The following is a 21,450-nucleotide window of genomic DNA, read 5'->3' on the forward strand; positions in this document are numbered from 1 at the left end:
TTTGATTGGTATAAGCTCCAATGGTTCATGCCCAGACTAGTATGCGGAGCAAATTTAAATTGGCCAGCAGCGGGTCTGGATTTCCAGGCTACAGGAATGTAAGTGTGGGTAAAAGAGTTAGGCATGGTTTTGAGATTCACTTTATCTACTTATGAATAGCCTACCTTTATTTATTGTCACCTTAGTTTGCACTAAGCAAGTGTTGTAACACTATAGGTGTCAGGGTGCATTGATTATTATTTATTTTGCTAATTGGAAGACTTCAGAACAATCTGTAAACACAACACTGATTTGCATATATTATCACCTTTAAAGAACTGGTGAACTTGTTAGAAAACGGTTGCCTTGTCACTAACGCAGCAATTACAGTTTTACCATTGTCTTGGGATTGAAAATAACAAGAATTAATATTGTGATTAAAATAACCTTGCAAATGAATTGGTTATTAACCTGCTGTGCTGAATAGCACACGCCATTCAGTGAGACACAACGAACGCAATCGATGTCACAATGGAGCGACGTAAACATAAAGCTTATGAATTCTTAGAAGCAAGACAAAAGAAATAGGAATGGAGGGAGGTGAGTGTTTGGTTTGGATGGGAGCATATAGTTAAAGCAAGTGTATAAGAAGAAGGCACTGAGTCAATCCAAGCTCCTAATGCAAACATTTCCTGATGACAAGTGAAGCCAAATCACTGTCAAGTATGAGTAAAAAGACCCTGAAGGATCCTACTTGAGGCTTCACTTCACAACTGAAAGCCTTTAAAGATCTGAACAAAGCTCAGCTGGCAATCCCAACTGTGTTTTAGAAGGAATCAGTTAAATCAATTCTACACTGAACAAATAATCAGAATGGACCTGGACAGGAGATACTTTATCCACTCAATCGATTAAAACTTTTTTTTCCTGCATTACAGGGCTGTTCTCGCCCCTTCGGGAGAAATCTGCTTTAATTAAAAATGACATTCGCTGCAGAGAGCCTGCGGATAACATCAAAACGTGCAGGTGACCTGTGTCTCTGAGCTGTTTTAATACTTTGTCACTCACTGAAATCTTTGAGAAACTGTATGACAGCAGGTGCAGCGCGAACATCAGTACCATGACTGCAGTATGCTTTAAAAGGTGGAGTAAGTGATTCTGGAAAATGCCTGCTGTCAAATTCAGCGACTACTCACCGTCCGCTCACTGTACGTACTGTGTGCGCACTGAAAAAAAAAATCCACTGTTAATACACAGCCTACGCTCTGTAAAAGGGCATGTTGCTAGCAGCTACGGTTGGCCACTTTGTTTATTTACCCTTTGTGTACATACCAGTTTACAAAGCCTAGGCTGTGTATATTCACACCAGATTTTTTGAGGAGATATTCACTGATTTTGTCAAAAAGTAATTTTGACAACAAGCATTCTCCAGAATCGCTGACTCCACCTTACATGTTTAACCAATACATTGTATATATTTGCACTGATATAAGGATTTAAGGAAGTGAATTTCTCTTTAACCTTGTTTGTGGTAAATGTTCAAAAGTAAGATAGTTGCAATGAGGACGCTCTGCTTTAGCGCAAAGGCTCAGCACTATTTCATTTAACTTTTATTTATCCTCGAGAGACCAATTGAGGGGTGACCCTCATTTACAATGACATCGAGTTCAAAACAAATTCAAAGGAAAAACAACAATACATACAAAATATTCAATGCAAATACATCAAATACACAACAACAGGTGAAGAGAAAAAAACTATTGAAACATTTACACAGTGGTGAAGAGTGGCAGCAAATAAAATTAAATGGGTGAAAGTACAATATAGCCTAATTAAAACAGTTACAGGTAGAGTTTGGCAGATTTAAGATAGTTTGTTTAAATTGGTTAAAGGATATGAAGGTATTTAGTTTAATTTGTTGCTGTAAGTTGTTCCAGGGGTCGGGGGCACTGAAGCTAAAAGCTGTCTTTCCCAGCTCAGACCGGGCTTGTGGGACATAAAGCATAAGCATGTCAGTGGAGCGGGTCTGATAAAGCCCATCTGAAATTTGCAGCATTTTTGTTAAATAACGAGGAAGCTTCCCGGTCAAGGCTTTGTAAATAAAAATGTGCCAATGTGCGTCACGTCTCTCTTTAAGGGAGGACCACCCAACCTTTTCATATAAAAGACAATGGTGTGTGTCATAAGCATCTCCTGTGATGAACCTTAAAGCAGAGTGAAAAACAGAGTCCAGGAGTTTAAGACATGAATGTGATGCATGCCGGTAAACCACATCACCGTAATCAAGGACAGACATGAAAACTGCCTCAATAATCCTTTTCCTACTAAATAAAGGGAAGGTGGTTTTGTTCCTATAAAAATAGCCAATTTTTTGTCGTAGTCGACAAACAATTTTTTATGTGAAAATTAAAAGTGAGTTTATCATCTAACCAGATGCCGAGATATTTGTACTCTGTGACTCTTTCAATTAAAAATCCATTCTTTGTAAAAATATTAAAATCATTAAAGTTTGTAGTTCTTGCTCTGGAGAAACACATATATTTGGTTTTGTCTGTATTAAGAACAAGCCTGAGGTCCACTAGACAGTCCTGCAGGGTGTTAAAAGAACTTTGTAGGTTCTGAATAGATTGGTGCACCGATTATGTTATCCAGGCTAATACCATGTGTACAAGGTACAATAGGTCTGGAGGTCGTATAGGAGATGATGCACCTTACTGAGGAACTGGATGAGATGGCTCAAATGTGTGACAATAATGTGCTTTTGCTGGATTTGACTTTTGCTATGTCTGTACCACGCTGCCTTGCGACCAGCTGCCTCGAAAAGCAGCCAGCCCTTCAGTCATGACCTTTAGGTGTCAGCCCCATCACAGCGTCCTTCAGACATGCTCAGACTGTGCAGAAAATCAATTTCGCTAACAGAAAAACCACCAAGCACTGAATCTGATCGCTACATAGCCAGCCTTTGCTAAGAGACACCTGTTAGGGGTCTCTTGTTATTCTTTTGCCGCACGCTGCACAACACCTCTCTCACAGACTCTAGCAAACCATCTCACCATGTTAGAAATTGATTGAAAAAAACAACAACAACAATACAGCCATGTTGAACGCTGCATTGTACAAAGCAGTATCCCAATTTATTTTGCATATAGTTGTGATTAACATTTTAGCACCTTTTTACTTGATTTAATACGCTGAAGAGCGGCTAATGCGGCACATGGGTAAACTGAATGGACTCAGTGGAAGGAAGCCAACGTTTTTAATTAACTCTTGCACTCTTTAATGGTAAAATATAGCTTGGTGCCTATTTGTCTTTCATCAAAGTGAAGCCTTTCAGCCTCACAATTAGGCCTGAATGGAAATTAAAGTGTAGGTATTAGTTTCTAATTACAAAGCCATGCAGTTATTTAAGCACTTGGGGATTTAGGAAGTTGAATTATCCAAAGGCTTAGTCACCCAGAAGATTGCTAGTTTAAAACTGTACCTTTTACAGGCACATACATTAAATCTAAAATTGGAATCATTGAAAGTAGTATATAAAAGGTAGAGTGATAAAGAAGTGCGGTATAGCAGGTAGAAATAAATCAACTAAACATCTACCGTTTACAACCTTTTTTTAATTAACGTTAAACCGTAATATTTTTAAGCACATGTAAACTGGGTAACTCCATCTGCTCAGGGAAATTGTGTCTTAAAAAAACACAGTAGGTCAATAATGGACCTTCAATCTCACATTTCGGGGGCATCTTTTTCTGAAATTGTTGGGCCTGAAATCACAGGTCTGACATAATAGAAACAGATAAACATTCACGCCCACGTTCACAATCTACAATTTAAATGGGCATAACCGACATGCACCCAGCTAAACAAAACACTGTTCAAACCTGCAGTAACTGATTGCACTGGGCTAACTGAGGGCAGAAGGTGAAATAAGTTGTACATACTACATTGACATATCCAAAGCAACGTTTTCGATTATTCGGTGTAGTGTTTGTGTCAATCTTAGAAAAGTCCAATATTCACTTTCTTTTAGTTAAGTTTTCAGTTTCTACCACCTCCTGAGGGGAATATCTGGTCCTTTAGCTTTTAAATGGTCCAATATGTTCATTAGCTAGTCGCTAACTGTGTCTGTCTGCTGTTTGATGATGGGCAGGCTAGGCAGTTTAAAGTTAGGTTTTGTTTTAAACCTTTTTCTCAGAAAAACAGCTTCCTACTGTGGCTATGTCTAAGAAGAGTTGCCGATTCTGGTGATAATTCTCCATATGAGTCTCTTTGTACATATTACAAAGTCAATTGATGCATTTATTTTAAAAAGGATCGATGACAGACACTCTAAAGTACTTGTAACAGCATTTGCCTTATTTTACCCTCAACCTGTTTAGCCTGTGTAGCCTATTGAAATGCAGCTCCAGTTCCACCAAAGAGGTGGTAACTCTGCAGGTCTTTTGTCATGCTAGAATGTCTGAATCAAAGGCTAGAGTAATAATAGCAATGTAACGCTATAGCAGCGCATCAAGACATGTTAGGAGTGTGAATACCATATCCAGTGGGCTTTCACTAGGCTAAACGCATGGATACGTTTGGCTCCAGGGGCAGTAGTCAGCAGGATAAATGACTCTGGCACAGAGAATCATTACTTTGCAATCATAATTGACTGTTACAGAATATGCCGTTAAACAACAGACAAAAAAACATTCCCATTTTCTCCTACATATGTTTGTCAACCCCAAGCTATTAATCCTACTCTGGGTGTAATCCATCTATGTTACAGCTCGGATGTTGTCGCTTGAAATATTCTCTTTGTGCTTTGGTGGAATTTCAAGCACTTTGTTACTGTAGAAAATTCTTTATTTGATCGATATCTTGCACCAGCCATACAACCATATTTCAACTCAAATCGATAGCTTTCTTACCTTGCCTTTATCCCTCATGGACCCTTTGCCGAGGATGGACATCTTCACTCCTGTTTCCTCTTGTAATCGTTTCATGGAATTTCCCCGTGGTCCCAGCAGCTTCCCGACAAAATTAAACTGTGACACGGGAGAAGAAAAAAAAATAAATCAGACACTTTATCAATGTTCCCAACATATAGGCCTAGGCGAAAAGAGGAAAAATGATGATTAAACTTGACTTCTACTAGGGACCAATTTCTCTGAAGCAGTCTCTGTATGTGAAAAAGAATTGGAAAAAAGGTTAACCATAAGAAATGTTTGCTGGCCATTAGCCATCTGTTATCCATATCATCTCACACTCCACTCACCATTCATCATGTGAGAAAAAGCTGTAACCTAGCTTGTAATAAATCAATATAATTGTGGTCTTTATGTAGCACATTGAAAAGGTGAACAGGACTCATCTGCGGTCGGACCTAACATATGCATCAATCCATTAGCTTGAACTGTTCCCATTGCTGGACATGTATCTTAGTGGCGTTTGGGTTCACCCATGTCACGCCGAGAAAAAAAGGGAAAGGGTGTACATGGGCTCAAACCAATAACCTTTCTGAGATTGTTTCAGAGGTCAGTGCTGAGATAAAGTCAGAAATAATGAGTTTCTTCCCAGTGGGAAATTAAGTAATACTATCCCGATGACAAACTATCAGATTCAAGCCTCAGGGCTCTGACTATCATTTCCCTCTCGCTGTGCACCAGCTCGTGGTTATATTGAGAAAAGTAGCTCTGGGTTGTTGCAGGCACAACACTACTGCTGAGATTAGTGGTGATTAATCCAAAGGGGATGTGGGACTCAACTTTACTCAACTCAACACAACTGTAGTCGAGTGAGTCGTTTCTGAACAAAATATGGGCATTATTATAGAAAATGAGAAGATACTTAATATATTACTACTTCAAACAAACCCATGACGGCTACTTATACTATCTCACACACAATTTTCTTTTAGGTCAAGTCAAGTCAACTTAACTGTCAATTCTGCAATATGTACCAGACATAGTCTACAAGGAAATTGAAAACAATGTACAATATAAAAGGACATAATGTATGATATGTTCAATATACAGGAAACTAAAGAAATTGAAAATGCTAAACAATTACAGACCAAGTATAAATAGATCAATGTAGAAAGCCCTTTTTAAAATTTTATTAGATGGTTTGTCCTTCAAATGTTTGCCGTTGGACAAGATGATGGGAGACCACCTCCAGAGCTGAACAGGTGGCTAGCCGCCCACCGCAAGACGTTTTGGCCAACCCTAAAATGATATTAACCTTTCCTCAAAGCCGCCGCTCCCACTGTGTACCAGCGGCTAATAACTTCAGCCCAGCTGTGTGGCTGCTGCAAACTCAACTCCCAAAAAACCTGCACACTCAGCTAATTCCATGAACATCATTTACATCATGACTGAACGACATCTCGGGTTAGGGAGGCGCCAGGGGACAAAGAGATGAAACCATTTTAGGGGGAGAAAAGCATCCCTACTGTCCTTGCTTGTCCTCTGATCTGAATGATTAAGGCACCTTTGCGGATGCCTTTTCTTCACAGGGGTTGACTTGACAGGACTATCCTATAGCTGGCAGGGAGCTTGAGAACAGATGGCCGTCGCGGCAACGTTCGAGAACTCGCTCGCCGGGCGGTAGAAGCAGCAGACTGGCCTGTTTTCATTAAGCTAATGAATGTCGGGATCCATTTTGCTGCTCCATGGCAGTTTGGGCTTTAGGAAAGGGGCATGGTTCGTTGTTAAATGAGGTTTGAAATGATGCTATGTGCCCCCCTGCAGTCTCAACACTGATAACTATGCAGATATTAGAAGGAAGGGTGAGAACACAACGACTGCGGACAAAGACATTTTAGATATTGAAAAAATTATTCAGTGATAAAATGGGTGCACATTTGTTCAAAAAGAGTATCTCTACATGAAGGACAAATATTTCATTTGCAAGATTTTCTGCAGGAGAAATTCGAATATATTAATCTCCATATTATTCATAATAGCAATTTTTATAAAGTTCTCTGTTGTGTGTGTAGCCTATGGGCTGGCATCGGCTTAAAAAAGGAGGTGAAGGTTGAGTCGCTTTAATGTGAATCTACAAAACACATTTACAAATTTGACACATGCATCATGATAAACATAGCAAATTATGAAAACATGACCAAGTAAATAAAATAGATCACTCATACAGAAACACACTGGAAAGACATAAATTACAACCTAATATTTACAGATTTTTTGGGAAAATGTTGTTTCCTTTTGTTTGTTTTGTGTATTTGCAATCTGTTTATGCTTTCAAACTGGTATAGCCTTTGGTTTCTAAATTCCTTGTGTTTTTTGAAGGAGAATTCCTACAAATCAAAACATAAAGTCTGTTAATGGGTGTCAGGGGATACTACTGATGAAGTGAAACAAGTATACAAAGCCTTGAATGGCTCCAGATTCAGAGGGAGCTGTGTAAAGTTTAATAAAATGCCCTTAAAGGCCTACTTCACCGGTTGGAATATGAAGGTGTATTGAACTCAACTCGGAGATCCTATGAAGTACAAAAAATCATATTCCAACCGGTGAAGTAGGCCTTTAAGTGATGTCACCTGTATCACTTTGCCTTGACCAGACCTCTGCAGCCCACTCCACAACTCTGCTTGAAGCTTTAACACACCTAAATCTCAAAGCAAACTGTTAACATTTGAGTCACATTGTGCTGGGTTAGTGTGGAGCCAGGCTTTGACAAGGACAAAATTATGTGTGTAATAAAAAAAGAGGGCGATCATCATGTTTAAAACGGACACTTAAACCTCTTTGTCACATGGTGCAGGTATGTAATGCATCGTTATACCAAATCATATGTTTTTTTTCCTTCTTTTATCTGGTTATGCTGGTGTCTGGTTTAACAAAGGAAAAGTTTCATAAGACAGTCTTCTTTCCCCATTAAATATTAAATATGGAACTAATTTACATGTGTCTCCTTGTTGTGATAGACGGCAGTGATTAAAAGTCACGGGTTAAATATTTAAATACTTTGACAGAAATTAAACACAAAAGTCCTACATTAGAAAAAAGGCCTTATATAGGTCACACTTTTCATTGTAGTTGTCTTCAGTATCTACGCATGTGGAAACTGCCGGTAATGGCAGTCTGACTGAGACTCGAAGCTGGACCAAACAATTTTATTTTATTATTTCATACCATGCCCTATGAGACCTGAGATCTCTTCAAACAAACATGAGCCGAGTGACAGAGCAGCACGAAGGAATATTTTTGTCCGGGTGATTTTAATGGCCAAACTATAATTTTTTTTTACGTGCTTGAGTTTAAAGTCAGTTTTAAAGTCAGTCAAGGAAAGCATAAAAACACTTATATTTTTTGCAACTTGTAAATGTATCACTGCCGGTGTAGGCTAATAACAAAAAGGAAATGTGCAAGTTGGCTGGCCTTTAAATGCAGTTTACTTTGGACAGTCAAGATTTTCAGATGTCCTGAGGCACCCACTGGCAGGTTAGCAAGCTGTGCTATTGGGGAAGTCCAGGTCCTGTATGATAGGGAGAGGATTAAAAAGCCTCAGGTAAAGGTTACTGCTTCAATGACAGCTAGGGATGACTGGGCTGGGAGTGTGTTGACCGACTCTGTCCCATTAGCTCCAACGACATTAAAGAAAGCAGGTGAGTGGCTGTTGGACAGAAGAGATTTACTGTGCACTTGGTGGGCTTTTCAGAAAGGGAGTCAAAAGTGTCTTAAAAGAGGTTGTCTTAACAGTGTTTATAGGAAGCAGTGGTATCAGATTAAGGTACGCCTTTATTTCACAACTGTTTTCCCAGTGGAGGATGTTAGAACTGGGACACATCGAATACTGCACTATGAAAGTTTACAATATTTACAGTAAATGAGTATAATGAAACCAAAAACAGCTAAACTAATTGTGTGATCGTTTGCACACAGTGTCAAAATGACACAGTTCTGCCCTTACAGACCCCTCACCCAGCATTCCATAAGTGAAACCTGGAATGTTGGCATCAATAAAACTGTGACTTTGAACAACTATTACCTCATGTTTGGAAACTTAAATCGACCTTTTTTTGTTGGGCCATTAAAGGTTGTTATGACCAAATTAGCAGAGTTAGAATGAATTTGCTAGGGAGAACTGCAGAGTCTGATTATATCTATTAGTTCATCACCAGGAGCTTTAACATTGCACAGTCATTTAAACTATTGTAATTGATTAAAAACTTTTGTCCTTTAATGAAGCTTTAATGAAGCAGCAAAATGCTTTTTAAGGTTGTACTTGATATTTGTTTTCTACTTGTAGCCTCCCCACTATCAGTTAGGATTTGCATTGCATTGTGGGACAATAGTGTGTCAATCAACAGCACACAGAATAAACACACTACCTACATGCAGCTAGAATTAATATCTCGTAGCCTATATAGAGCTGGTACACTGTGTATTTGAACATGCTATCTTAACTACGTCTTATTTGGAACTGGATGCTAATCGAACAAGTGCTCTATGTTAATTCCCCCTCTGTACTGTATTCAGCACTTATCTAAGCAAAACACCTTTTCAAAGCCTTTTCTCTGGGACGTTGACATCTCCGGGCAGACAAACATGGCATTCCTCTATGGGTAGAGCTCGGCTGCTGGACTATTTAAAAAGGTCACAAAAACCCAAGACTGATAAACTCACAATCGCGGCATCCCACAAGGACAAAGTACAATTGAACGTGTTGTGGGCTGTGAACGTACCTTCAATATTTACAGCAAATACCCTATAGAGGTAATACCTTAAATAATAGGTTGTTTTAATGAAACAGGTGCAGAAATATGTCCAATTAATATTACTTAAAAGGGGGCAAACTATTTCATACAAACAGTAATCCCGGCACTCGTCTCAGACAAGCAGAAAGCATTGAAAATCCATTTCATGCCCTAAAGTTATGAGACCGCAAGACGCTAATCAAGCTGCCTCTTTAAACAGCAGAGGATGAATTCCAGTCAAGTGAATAATAAATATGACTATGCTGATTATCTGAATCATATTTTTCACTGAATGAATAGTGATCTCTGCATACTATTTCAGAGCTTATAGTTGTGCTGTGAGTGTGTCATTTGTTTACATGTAAAAACAGGATAGGCAAGAATGTACCTTATCTTCTCCTGTCCAAACCTGTTTCCAAGGTTTCAGTCCATTTTTTAGAAGAGAGTGAAAATAGAAAGTGATGGTAAGGGCACTGGAGCAAGGCTCCAAGGCCAAATGCCTTTTATCTTGACAGATTGTGAAGCGACACCAACCCTAATGTACATTTTACAAAGAGTGGTGCAAAAAGCACACAAGTCGTCTCCGAATGAATGATGCATACAACTAAGGCCTAACAAGATGCATCATCCCTCCAGGTTTTATCCAAATAGAGTTTTGGTGTAGCAGCTGCAGCTTTGCCAAGTCTGACATTTATGCACTATTAAGTTGCCTATCAACCTTAACCTTAAATTACCTTAAAAGTGTTAATTTTTTTCTTTAATATAAAATTTGTGGTAAGAAAACTGTATGGTTTGACTGGCAGGGTATACAACAATAATTCTATTTTGAGTAAACATGTTTCTTTGTCGCTCTCCAGCAATGAATTTCAGATGCTGGCAGCTGAAAGCAAATGTATTATTCAGCAAGGACGGCTAACGTGACATGTACAGGCTACTGGTGGTTTACAGATGCTTTAGAGTCGGCTGGGGGGATGATTATGTGATAAAATAAAATAGGGAAATAGAATATGCCTATCGAGGTAGCGTACAGTTTCAGCATCTGAAAGTTGTTTCGAAAAACTGAAATTGAAAATCCTAAAATTGACTTTAAAGTATGTTCATCTATCTATATTTAAAGGCATATACAGTATATCTAGTAATATATCATAATTTATTATGATTGTATGCTTTGTTTATGTTACTACGGAGCCCCTAAAGGGACATGGAGGAAAAAAAATGTTTTGGTAAAAAAAAAAAAAAAAAAAAAAAAAATCAAACTCGAGATCTCGAGTTCAAACTCGAGATCTCGAGTTTGAAGTCAAGATCTCGAGTTTAAAGTCAAGATCTCGAGTTCAAAGTCGAGATCTCGACTTTGCCTTCAAACCTCTCTCACCGTCACCAATGGTCCATGCATCAAAGGCATATCAATTAATTTATGGGAAACCACACAATAGTGTCATGGAGGAGTACTTGGAGCATTCTTTTCTCACACTAACACCAAACTACAACCTATTTGGCCTAAATCTAACGTTTATTATGCACATTGGAGAGAAAAGTGACAATGATTCACTTCATTTTGGCGCACCATGGACCGAGAGCGGAGGTCTAATTGTCACACACACACACACACACACACACACACACACACACACACACACACACACACACACACACACACACACACACAATATGTAGACGGTATACATTTGACTATATCAAAACGTGAACGTTTCCAAGACACAATGCCGCCTACACTACACCTGAGGAGAACTCTGTTTGGCTGTATTGGCTGGTCTGATGAAGGCTATAATTTGCACCGGATTAGACTATGTCCGCGTTCTCCAGTGACTCCATATGATCGGATCTTGAAGCACTCACAATAGTGCAGGCAAAATATGAAATTCAACCGGATTATGCAAACTTTCTATTTTTCCTCACTTGGAGAGAGAAAAAGCGCTGTTCCTGTGCGCTCTGGCACTACACCAGCTGTGCCCGCCTTGAGCCTCAAACTGTGTCTTTATAGAAAAGATAACTGCAGGTCATATGACAAAACTAGCGATTGGACTAAGTTAGTAAAGCCTCATTCACACTTTCAGCCTTTCACAGGAAGGGATCGTGTGTGAATAAAACACAGTCTGGACTACAATAATAATAATTAAATAAAAAAGCTAATTTTTTTCTCTTCCGTTCTGAGGGAAGCTTTCGTGCGTAAATGTGCCACACCGCTACATGCCTACATGTTTGTCTCTGTGTACAAATGAAACAATCGATCGCTGATTACAAAAACTAAATTAAACTAATAGTTTGAGGAGAGTCTGCACTGGTGATTTCTAATTATAGCAGAAATTCCTCTGCTGTGCGCTGGGGAGAAACAGCGCCTGATTTGTTTTGCCTCGCACACGGTCGAGAGAGATAAGAGGCTTCACCCGACGGCACATGTTATTCATCTATTGCACCCAAAAAATCACAAATTTTAACTAAACAGCAGCAAAACTGTGAGGATCGCGTGGCGCTGTCCAATGTGCAGATCTGGAGCAGAATAGTTACCAGCGTGTCTGTTTCTCCCCAGCGCACAGCAAAGGAAGTTCTGCTATAGGCTATTAAAAATACGCCAGTCCAGACTCTGTGTTTTATTCACACACGATCCCTTCCTGGGAAAGGCTTAATTAGGCTTTACTAACCTAGTCCGATCGCTAGTTTTGTCATATGACCTGCAGTTATCTTTTCTATTAAGACGCAGTTTGAGGCTCACGCCGGGCACAGGTGTAGTGCTGCCAGAGCGCACGGGAACAGCGCTTTTTCTCTCTCCAAGTGAAGAAAAATAGAAAGTTCGCATAATCCAATTGAATTTCATATTTTGCCTGCACTATTGTGAGTGCTTCAAGATCCGATCATATGGAGTCACTGGAGAACGCGGACATAGTCTAATCCGGTGCAAATTATAGCCTTCATCAGACCAGCCAATACAGCCAAACAGAGTTCTCCTCAGGTGTAGTGTAGGCGGCATTGTGTCTTGGAAACGTTCACGTTTTGATATAGTCAAATGTATACCGTCTACATATTGTGTGTGTGTGTGTGTGTGTGTGTGTGTGTGTGTGTGTGTGTGTGTTGACAATTAGACCTCCGCTCTCGGTCCATGGTGCGCCAAAATGAAGTGAATCATTGTCACTTTTCTCTCCAATGTGCATAATAAACGTTAGATTTAGGCCAAATAGGTTGTAGTTTGGTGTTAGTGTGAGAAAAGAATGCTCCAAGTACTCCTCCATGACACTATTGTGTGGTTTCCCATAAATTAATTGATATGCCTTTGATGCATGGACCATTGGTGACGGTGAGAGAGGTTTGAAGGCAAAGTCGAGATCTCGACTTTGAACTCGAGATCTTGACTTTAAACTCGAGATCTTGACTTCAAACTCGAGATCTCGAGTTTGAACTCGAGATCTCGAGTTTGATTTTTTTTTTTTTTTTTTTTTTTTACCAAAAAAATTTTTTTCCTCCATGTCCCTTTAGGGGCTCCGTATGTTACGACCTGGCTCTAGGAAGCAACATAAAGTACACAAACCCATGGTAAAAGTGCAAGAAACTGGTGTTTATTGTAAGAAAGATCAACTAAACGGGTGGCTGGGAGCCATGCTGCTGGCCCTGGCTGGAGAGAGAGTGTCAATTGAGCCTCCAGGCTTAAATAGGCTGCAGCAGGTGACGGTTAACGAGGTGAGGGAGGGGCTGAAGGAGCTCTGCAAAACATGGACAGATCTGGCACATAACACCTCCCCCCTTAAAATGGTTGCTCTAATAAAGCAACCTAAACCCTTGGAAGATAATCTAGTTAAAAAGGCCGGGATGTCTCCCACTGGAGACCGAAAGGCCGGAATGTCCCCCCTGGAGACCGAAGGGCCGGGATGTCCCCCACTGGAGACCGAAGGGCCGGGATGTCCCCCACTGGAGACCGAAGGGCCGGGATGTCCCCCACTGGAGACCGAAGGGCCGGGATGTCCCCCACTGGAGACCGAAGGGCCGGGATGTCCCCCACTGGAGACCGAAGGGCCGGGATGTCCCCCACTGGAGACCGAAAGGCCGGAATGTCCCCCACTGGAGACCGAAGGGCCGGAATGTCCCCCCTGGAGACCGAAAGGCCGGAATGTCCCCCCTGGAGACCGAAGGGCCGGAATGTCCCCACTGGAGACCGAAGGGCCGGAATGTCCCCCACTGGAGACCGAAGGGCCGGAATGTCCCCCACTGGAGACCGAAGGGCCGGAATGTCCCCCACTGGAGACCGAAGGGCCGGAATGTCCCCCACTGGAGACCGAAGGGCCGGAATGTCCCCCACTGGAGACCGAAGGGCCGGAATGTCCCCCACTGGAGACCGAAGGGCCGGGATGTCCCCCCACTGGAGACCTGGAGAAGGAAGGAATGCCTCTGTCTGCTAGAATACCCTCAAGTGCTTCTCTTAAACTATCTTTAAGGTTTTTATCACCACTGGTAATCTCCATGTCATAATGACTGGCAAGGCTAAGGAGCTGTTCTTTAGAAAGCTGACATAGCAACTCCTCTGAGGGTGCGCTAATAAAGTCATCTAGAACTGTGGGTGCTGCCATAGTAGATAACTTCACTAGTAAAAAAAAAACCAAAACAACAATGCTTTTACACAAGGCTTCAACTTAACCAGTATGCACAGTGTACACCTTATCCAATACTACAGATAGTCACAAATCATCTCTACTAAATGTTTTTTTTTCTTTAAACCAAGATCACAGAAATAGGCCTAGCAACTCCCATCTAGCTACTAAGGTAGCATACAATATTACCCATACAAAACCCATTACCAAAATGGAACCTGCTGGTAATTAAAACTAAGGCAACACAACCTCCGGGAGAACTAGCCTACAAAGTGAAGTTACACACCACCACTTGACTAATTCACAAGCTGCAGGCACTAAGTTAGGATCCTGGACACGTTACCACCACTGTCCCCATAAAACACTAACTTAACTACTTTACAAATCAATCACTGATGGGCACAGTGAGCAAGCCTCCGAGTGCAAAAGATCAAAGCAAACCCCCTGGTACCTGCCTATCTTTAAACTAAACCTAACTGTCTTCTTGAGGCGTACCGGGCTCGAAGCTCTAGACTTATCAGCCAGCTAACGAACCAGCTCTGAAGCTCTAGGCCCCCACCCAGGATATCCTCGAAAATAAAAAAGGCAAAATAACAAATAGTGCACTGATGGAAGGACAGATTGCTCTGACCAGCTGGCACACTCCCTAACTAACCAGGGAGATCACTCACCACTTTAGATCAAAAACACTCAGATTCAATACTCACCATACTCACCATGAACAACGCTACTCACAGCCACACAGCCAAACACCACCCAAAGCATACAAAGTTTGTCTAGGGGCAAAAAGAGGAAAAAATCAACTCAGCAAAAAAAACTCCGGATTGATCCCGGCGAGACCCCAATATGTTACGACCTGGCTCTAGGAAGCAACATAAAGTACACAAACCCATGGTAAAAGTGCAAGAAACTGGTGTTTATTGTAAGAAAGATCAACTAAACGGGTGGCTGGGAGCCATGCTGCTGGCCCTGGCTGGAGAGAGAGTGTCAATTGAGCCTCCAGGCTTAAATAGGCTGCAGCAGGTGACGGTTAACGAGGTGAGGGAGGGGCTGAAGGAGCTCTGCAAAACATGGACAGATCTGGCACATAACAGTTTATAATTATATATCGTTTTTTATTATGTAGGCTTCCATTTTGTATCTGTTAATAATACTAATAACAAGTTATATTCCAAGGTTGGTAGTCAGGGTTCATACGACTTTTTCCCGGTTAGCAGTATAGGGAGATATGTCTTATGTCTGGTCTTATGCAAATAGTTTTATTCAAACATGTATTTTGAACAACAATTGTAACAAGTGGAGACAAGTGGAACTAATAACATTAACCAGAGCTTACATTCAGTTGTGTCAGCCAGCATGCATCACACCAGGGCCCTGTAACATCGTTAATGTTATAACACATAACCTGTGCTGCTTTTCCTGCTATGACATGTCAAAATGTCAGCTGCGAAAGCGGCCTACAGTCGGCGCAGTATAAAGAGGGATTTCCTCACCTCTGGCGGCTTCACTGTGCGAGGACATCAATCTTCCATGCGTCACGTCGTCCAACCCGAAAAGTGGCAGGCAAATTCTCCAAAGTAATAATTTAATTACTTGGCACTTAATTATTTTGTAGCATTATGGCAGCTGTTACAAGGAATGAGCACTGCTGGAGCAGGGGGAACAAAAAACGGATTTTGTGACATTTTAAACTCTGCTGCGTCACCAGTGACGGAAAGTAAGACGAGACATTAATGAATAGCAGACGTGAGCTGCGAAGTAAAATAAAACCAATTGTTTGGTGCCTTTCAGCTGGACCAGATGTTGTCGGAGTAAAAAAGTCAAATAAACATATAAGTATCAACTGGTAGGAGTTTGGATCAGTGCAGCCAGAATGAGTGCATGAATGAATGTTTATTTTGTCTTTGCATCTTCACATACAATGAATGGCTGTCTCATGAAAGAAAAAACTGTAAGTTCGATATTACTGTTACTCTTTGTAATAACCCAAATACAGAAGTGTTTAAAGATCTCCTATTATACTACTTTTCTGGTCTTAATTTCTTGTTAAAAACTGCTACAGGTATAGAGCAACCTGACACGAATCACATCACAAAAAACTATGTAGATTTTCGGGAAACGCTTCCTCTCATCTGGGCGATTCAGCATGCTCTGTCAACACTGTGCTTCGGCCATCTCCGCCCCCTCCCCCCCCTCCTGCAAACCCCACTCCATTGTGATTGGTTACCTTCCTTCCGGAACACTTTCAGCAGCGCGCGGGCAGATTTGAGCAGGAAGGTGGGGGCATGGCCGGAGCGCGCCACCACGTTGCAGCATTACCATACATGGAAAAATCCGGGAACGTGACGACACGATGGCAGGAAATTTGAACCGATTTGAACAAGTGAATTCTCGACCGGCTGCCCTAGTGTTTAGCGCTCTGCACAGCCACCCCAGACGGTCAGCAGGGAATACGTCTAAATGCATAAGTAATTATTTGATACGCTAATATGGTTAAACATGACTATAAATCATTATAACAACGTTTATAGGTCATAAAAGTCGAAAAAGTATAATAGGTCCTCTTTAAGAAACTGCTATAACAATTCATGGTCATGCAGGTGTAAGATTTTTTTTTAAATACATTTTTTGATATAAATATTTTGTCGTGCATTCACCATATTAAAATGCAGTTTAACGTTAACCTTAACTGTGTCCAGTAACTGCCAGAACATCGGGTTTGAACTTTTTGAGCTATTTGCTGTGAGCTGCATCTTGCTCGTCTTCTCGAGCTGTGCATTGCTTTTATTGTGTTTAGTTGTAGTTTTCTCGTAGTCTTTGCAGTAGTGTGCACTTGATCAAAGAGCTGCTTTGTGTGGCTAATCACTATTAGCCAAAGGAGCAGTGTTACCAAGATGCATGAGGTAGTGACACTGCAGTCTTGTTGGGTGCTGACTGTGCAATTAGGTCAAAGAAGCTGTTGTTGGTCTGCTGCGTCCCTCTGGACTGGACTGATTTGCTAACTTTGCAGATCTGGCATTATTATGTCCATTATACAGACGCAGGATATCAAGCCTACATGTGTATTGAATACATGCATAGTCTCAACATACATTTTGGTATTTATCCAGTTGTCTATCTCAGTGGATCTCACTTTTTATTCTATTTTAATCCAGGCTCCACTCGTTTCCACATTGTATCACATTGAGTCACACCTGGGGACACCACATACAATTAACCAGAAGGCAGGATATTTAGTGGGCTCTTGTCTGCAATCGCTTTATTTTAGTCCTATTCTGTATTCTCCATGAGGTGAATGAATGGGTGTTGAATCAGTATGCTTGACGTTATTTGCAAGATGAGATATAGTGAGATGTCTACAAGATAAATAGAAGAGGCAGGTGAACATTGAATGTCGATAATACGTCAACCTAACCACCAACTGGGATACAGTATATCAATAGGTTGCAAGTTATTGCTGCTCTGAGGGAGACTTCAGTGTTCACAATTAAGAACAGAAAATGGTGTAACACTTGAAGAGAAAATGCACTTAATGAGGCGGAAACACATGGACAGAAAGATATGCCAGAGTCACTGCGGGTGTTCTGTTCCCAAGAAACCAGCTCAATCTTTTTTAGATTTGAAATCAATTTAATAGAGTGAGGAGTTCCTGAACGTAGCTTAATTACTTTCTCAGCAGCGATCCTGAGGAGGAAACAGCAAATTGATTTATGCGGAGTGTCCTGAGGGGCTCACTGGACAGAAGTAGACCGGCCGTGCTCCTGAAGCAAATTTTAATGTTTCCCTTACCCTCCTGCCATCCTCTTTTCTCTCGTTCTTCTCTAATAAGACTGCATTTAAAATATCACATAACTGCCCTTGAAATATACTCTGAGTGAGATCATGTTGGGGCAAGGCATGGTGAAGGAACTTGACTTGAGTGTGCAGGATAAAGACTGAAAAATTGACACCGCCTTGTCTGTGTTTTGTTTAGGGATCTCTTCACAAGAACTCCCAAACTGAGCACTCACCTAGGCAGCGACAAGAGGAAAAGTGACTAGAAGTGATTCATTTAAAATGATGGTGAGAGGGAGAGAGTGGCAGCAGAGAGCAGAGTACCGGCTTCTGATGAAAGCAATATTGTCATAAAGTGACAGTGAAAAAACAGACATTGTGTGATAGTGTTGGTTTCAATAAGGAGGGAGCCCTGCTGGTTTTAAAATAATGGGAGGCGCTGGCTATTGACATATAACAAAACCTATGATCAAATTAGGTGGAGGGTTTGCACTTCACCAAGGGACCAGAAGTAAGAACACTGGCATGGTTGCAATTGGTGGCAATTTGTTTTAATGGGAACCTTTGAATAAAGCTCACCATAAATGCCAAACATTCTGTATTATCCTTATTTTCATTACAATGTAACAAAAACAGTTGAGAAACAGCAAGTACAACTTGAGAAATCGGTTTTATCGTACATTTATTTTATTCTTGAATAACTTTATTAATTCCTCCAAATCGAAGTTGTTTTACTTTTAGTTTGTTAGTTTTACATTACACACGATCATGTAGGCATGTAATGCACACACAGCACAAACAGACATGCATTGATCATCATGGGCCACATACTCAAGCCTTTAGAGGTTCAGTGCCTTGCTCAGGGAGAACCTCGGTAATGCACAGGAGATGAACTGGGAACCCTTTCGCTACCACTCCATGAATGTATCAAACAATTTAAAAAAAATTAAATCAAAAGGACATCTGATCCAGACACTAAAGCATAGAAAATAAAACTACTCCCTGTATTGATACATGTATTTGCCATTGATCTGTTAGGAAACATATACTGTACTTGCAGAGTGGGACAAATAATCAATACGCTCTATGGGGATCTGTTGTTGCAATCTGTGTTGCTACACTAATGTTCTCGGCTGCCTGTTGCATGGTTGTGTATGTGTGCAAAGTCAGTGGAGCAGGCTTCCGTGATTACAGCTGCAGCAAAGCCTTTTCAGCCACAAGCAGCTGTGTGTTGTTGCTCAGCTGCCGGATGGAGCAGCCTCATTAGGCCACATTTCAAACTTTGTCGGTACAGACATTGCATAACTCAGAATTTTGTGTACCGTGTCACACAGTGATTTATAGTCATTTGTTCTCCACTGTACCCTTGAGTGCTTAAGCCCACTGGAAACACATTTTTTTGATGACTATTTCAAAACAAACAGACACTACCTGATTACTTTCCATTAGCCTGTTTTGAGGCTAAGCCGGATTTTCAGTGCCCCGAGAATTGTGCAAAGGGGTGAAGCAGGTGAAGCAAGCGAGGCCAGACAAAACAACAGTTGACAACAAAAATTAATGAAACGATATCACACACACACGCACACACACACACACACACACACACACACACACACACACACACACGGTTGTTGTGTCTCTTACCTTTGGATACTGTTGAATTGGAATGAGAACCCTTTCGGAGAGCTTGATATTTTTATTGCTGATGATGTCCAGGTATTTGCTCGTGTCACCATCTTTTCTCAATTCATCGCCTTCATACTTTTCAATCTCTGCAGAAACACAACAATGAAAAAAACAGATCAGAATATCATAAGTTTATGTAGCTAAAAAAATACACCAGTCAACATCTGCTATTGAGCAGATTCCAGCATGACAACTGAATAGTATGAAAGTAAGGCTTTGGACTGCAACTATCGATTATTTTTTTTCGATCATTTTTTTATTAAGCCAACTATTATCTTTATATTGATTAATATAATAATGAATTTACCCCAAATAAACTTTAAAAGCTTGTCATTTATAGGGGAAGGTGGGGTGATTTGTGCAACTTTTTACTCAAAGTGATTTTAAAGTCAGGCCTTGACAGTTATGTCTCCAACTCAAATATGTACATATATTTCAGGATGTTGTGCATCCCTGGCAATAAAAACTTTGGATCTGGAATAAACTGTTTAAGAAATATAGCTTTCGGAAAAAAAGTTGTCTTGTCGCACAAATCACCCCACGTAGTGGGGTGATTTGTGCGTCATTGTGTCACAATGACAAAGTCACCATCATCATCTTTCTGGCCATCTGAACTCTCATCAGTGGTGTCGTTAAGTGGTATTGAGATGTCACCCTCTTCTGAGCTACTGTAGACAATCACTTTCTTTTGGTGACCAGCGTATACAGCCATGCCACTGGCACAACTCTCAGAAATGTACTTTGCACTAGTTGCTCCGTGCTTGTGGAACCAACTGCCACCTGACAAATGTGATTCCCCCTACATTTCTGCCTTTAAATCAAGGCTCAAAACCCATATGTACACCCTGGTGTTTCCTCCCCATTAACCTCTGCACTACTTACTTACCTCTGCACTACTATCTGTGTTTATGTGGATGTATGGGCTTTACGTCTTTTATTTTGGTTATTGTTATTTTACCTTCATTGTTTACCTACTGAATGCACTATGTACAGCACTTTGGACAGTGCAAACTGTCATAAATGTGCTTTTATAAATACATTTTACTTACTTACTTACTTATAACTCACCCAGGCCCTTGCGCACAAATCACCCCATCCCCAGAATTTTGGATAATAGGCATGATGCAGCAATTTAGGGTTGACATTGTGCTAACTATATAGACTCAAAGTATAGCATACCAAAGCACTAAAACATGTGTCAAATGTTTTCAAACGTGTCTATAATTGTTCAGACACAATAATCAAAAAACCTTGATCATGGAAATTTTACTTTGAAAGGCAAAACACAGTTTTTTGACCTTAAATGTGCTTATATCTTATTCCTTGTGTCTCCCTTCTTTACAGGATGAGTCAAATGGATGGCTCTTCTTAAATATGTGGTCACATTTCCAATTTCTTCCACGGTTTTCTAGAAACAAGGGGTTTTGCAACTTCCAAAATGCACAAATCACCCCACCTTCCCCTACTTCAATATAGTATGTATTCATATTCTCTTTTTTAAAAAATGCAGTTAGAAAGCTCAGCAGACATAGCTATTTGCATGGATTTAGGCTCCTTTAGCAGAAAAGTCATCTGGTGCTTTGTTTGCTCCTGAGAAACAGACACATGTTTCTCAGGAGTGAATGTCCATAGATAGCCTGCTTTCGGTGTATGAATGAGTGTGTGAATGGTAAAGTGTAAATGGGAACAGGTCTCCCTTGTAAAAGAGTCTTCGGACTC

The 21,450-nt window shown here is 40.7% G+C and overlaps 1 protein-coding gene across 1 annotated transcript in view; it reads right to left on the minus strand.

The window, feature by feature from the left end:
- Window positions 1-21,450, minus strand: part of khdrbs2 (KH domain containing, RNA binding, signal transduction associated 2) — a gene marked incomplete at its 3' end in the record, with an annotated part of 65,722 nt that overhangs the window by 33,077 nt on the left and 11,195 nt on the right. Inside the window, exons 2-3 of the mRNA XM_080036655.1 lie at window positions 19,690-19,817; window positions 4,890-5,006 (exon numbers count right to left, since the gene is read on the minus strand). Coding sequence (XP_079892781.1) covers window positions 4,890-5,006; window positions 19,690-19,817 — 245 coding nt within the window. The remainder of the gene's footprint in view (window positions 1-4,889; window positions 5,007-19,689; window positions 19,818-21,450) is intronic.

The sequence above is a fragment of the Ammodytes marinus genome, assembly GCF_949987685.1.
Source record: "Ammodytes marinus genome assembly, chromosome: 11".
NCBI classification, from domain to species: Eukaryota; Metazoa; Chordata; class Actinopteri; order Uranoscopiformes; family Ammodytidae; genus Ammodytes; species Ammodytes marinus.